The sequence below is a fragment of the Protopterus annectens genome, chromosome 13.part0 (assembly GCF_019279795.1).
Source record: "Protopterus annectens isolate FY-2018-M chromosome 13.part0, PAN1.0, whole genome shotgun sequence".
NCBI lineage: Eukaryota > Metazoa > Chordata > Ceratodontiformes > Protopteridae > Protopterus > Protopterus annectens.
The window spans coordinates 880,255,029-880,257,912 of record NC_056747.1 but is presented as its reverse complement, the minus strand read 5'-3'; the positions used below and the strand labels follow the sequence as shown (position 1 = coordinate 880,257,912).

The window sequence follows — 2,884 nt, the reverse complement described above, 5'->3', positions numbered from 1 at the left end:
AGACAGGCATAACACCGCAGAAAATGACACATCAACAAAAACATACCGTCTTGGAATCTAACTCATGATGGGGCTGAGCTAGCACTTTATCTACACTTGCAGGGTCGGCAAACGTAACGAACCCGAAGCCTCTGAAATGAGACAAAGAACAAGAACAGACAATGAAACTACAACATGTAAATACATTTAAAAGTGTAAAAACAGAAACAGTCTAGCAATAGCTTAAGAATTTCAACTTAGTCTACAATGCTGCGGACTTAATAGCACTCTATAAACATTCCTCGCATGTGAGATGGGAGCTTGCAGTGACTTTAAATGTCTTTCGTATGCAATCAGCTCACCTAACTAAAGTAGTATTAAACAATACACGAAAACAATCATTTAACTATCCCAGCAAATAAAGCACAGAACTGCAACAGTGCACAGATCACCTCTAGACATCATGGCAATGTCAAAAATCACACCACTAGGAAAAGCAATTTGAACACTAGATCGCAAACCACACTTCTTTCTCTACATCAAGACTGAATAAGGTCAGCCCTTTAACACTTAAAGAAATACAAAATTGTAATGCAAAAGAAAAGTAAATAGCCGTACCTGGAGCGTTTGGTTGTAGGGTCTCGCATTACCATGCACTCTCTAATTTCTCCATATTTGCTAAAATAGTCTCTAAGGCTGTCTGTTGAGGAAACGACAATAAAAAAACAGTGTCAATTCCCTGAAAGCATGCTTCTCGGATTTCTGTTTTGTATTTAGAGAGATCGCGGACAGTAGCAGGGGTCGAATAGAGGACTCGAAAAAGGGATTCCTTATCAAAATAACCTTGCATAAAATGTGCAGCAAAGCTGTGATCGCATGGGAAACTGAACTTACTAACAAAGGACAATAAATTGGCAGATAAATAGTGCTCTTACCTGGGGAGGTCTGCCAGCTCAGGCCGCCGATAAACATTTTACTAGAAGAAGAAAACATAACAGAAGTGAGCACAGATGTCAGATCGGCCATTTTGACGTGTAACTTACAAAAGCTAAAAGGAAGAGAGCTGCTGTTGGAGGGAAGGGGGGAGGCCCCTTCAGTAATGAACTCAAACAAAGGTGTAACTAACAATCCGGAAGACAGATTTCAAGATGCAAACAAAAGGTGGCAAATGGCATTCCAGTTCCAAAAAAATAGCGATTGGAGCTTACCCGGGGTCATGTTGTGAGTCATTCGGGCTTCCAGAGGTGGCTTGGCTCCCGTCTGCCTCCATATCTAACCCAACTCTAACCAGTTACTAACAAACACACACACACACTCACTCACACAGAAACACAGCAAAGCTAAGCGAAGCCCCGCTAAGAGAATATTACCGAGCCGGGGACGCGATCGTCACACGTGGGATCAGCTTAGAGCTCATACTCCCTCCCTCCCCCCTGAATGTTAGGATGGGCGGGGTTCCAGAACGTTAGGCAACCAATCCCATTGACGTCACCCGAAAGAACCGCCCACCACCACGCTGGCTTAAACTCTCTTTTCCCACAGCGCCTTCCATCCATTATTGTGCTCATTCTCACTCGGAGCTCATTAAGCTTGTTTTCCTTACTTATAGAGCGTACGGGGCGGTATTTTATTTATCAAGTTCACTAGCAGAACTTTATCGTTCTGCTGCTAATAACACTTTCCAGATATCTCTTATTGGGATAATGAGCGAATCAGTGCCGTAAAGAAAAGAGATGTAAGGCTAGGGGAAATCGGAATTAAATTGTGCATTTGTTGGAAACATAGCAATCATGTTTTTCAAAACCGAATGATTTAGCCATCTGACGGAAAACGTATAAATGCTTTCATTCATATATATATATATATATATATATATACACACACACACACACGGGAGCGCGCCCCCATGTCACTGACTAAAGTCTACCAACATATATTATACACACATTATATATATATATGTATATATATATATATATATATATATATATACAGACACGCAAACAGCATGCCTGCCTATCTTCTGAACGAACAATTAAATGTGTTTTGAGCACTCACACATATGCGCACGTGTTTGTGCGTATGTATTATTTGTACAGTGTATGGAGGTGCGTACACAAATGCACACACTCAGAAAGTCGTGGAGTATACATCTATCTGCATCCCTCTGAGTGATACATACCACGTGTGTGTTATTATACACACAGATGAATATACATAATCTGCCTGCTATACCCACTACAGTATGTCTACATAATCTGTGTGTGTGTGTACTGCAAATCGGGGTGTCACACCCGTAATGAAGACAATTGGCAAATATACTCCGTTAGTTTTTTTCTTTTCTTTTTTAGGTGGGACCCGTAAAAAGAGATCATCCTGCCTGGTCTAGCACCACCACTTTTTCAGATAAACAAAAATATGACATTTCTTACTGCGCTGTAACAATCACATAAGACAAATCCACAATTACAGGTGCTTGATGCAGATGATTTGTTCCCACTTAAAAAATAATGCAAGTTGTATTTTGCTGTTTTCCAGTTACACTATTATAGATTTCTACAATGTCTAAATAAGAGTAAGAAATTATGTTAACTGTATCATTTGCCATTTTTCTTTTGCAGGACACGATTGCTTAAATTGTGACATTCCTTTGAAAACAAGACGGGTAGTGTATCCATCCTTACGGGAAAGGTTAAGACGATTACATAATAAAGACAGAAGGCTAATAACTACCGAGGTAAGACATGGGTCGCGAAAAAACAGAGTTTGTGCGTATCTCCAAGAAGATGATGTTGTGGCATGTCAGGCAGTATTAGCTGGAAAATCTATGTCATGGCAATTTATAAAGTTTGTGGGTTAAGGCAGAAAATCTAAGTTCTCTATTTTCTTTTCTCCTTTCCCTTTT

The 2,884-nt window shown here is 40.1% G+C and overlaps 1 protein-coding gene across 19 annotated transcripts in view; it reads right to left on the bottom strand.

Annotated features, from left to right (window-relative positions):
- The window catches only part of MSI2 (musashi RNA binding protein 2), a 2,403,248-nt gene extending 2,401,821 nt beyond the window's left edge, over positions 1-1,427 (bottom strand). For 12 of the 19 annotated variants that reach the window (XM_044054614.1, XM_044054627.1, XM_044054620.1 and 9 more), the window contains exons 1-4: positions 1,188-1,426; positions 915-955; positions 598-679; positions 47-131 (exon numbers count right to left, since the gene is read on the bottom strand). In XM_044054614.1, the coding sequence (XP_043910549.1) occupies positions 47-131; positions 598-679; positions 915-955; positions 1,188-1,249 (270 nt within the window). In that variant the 5' untranslated portion in view covers positions 1,250-1,426. Of the gene's footprint in view, positions 1-46; positions 132-597; positions 680-914; positions 956-1,187 lie in introns of all 19 variants that reach the window. The other 7 variants (XM_044054625.1, XM_044054632.1, XM_044054628.1 and 4 more) reach the window with 2 other exon arrangements.
- Between the last annotated feature and the right edge of the window lie 1,457 nt (positions 1,428-2,884).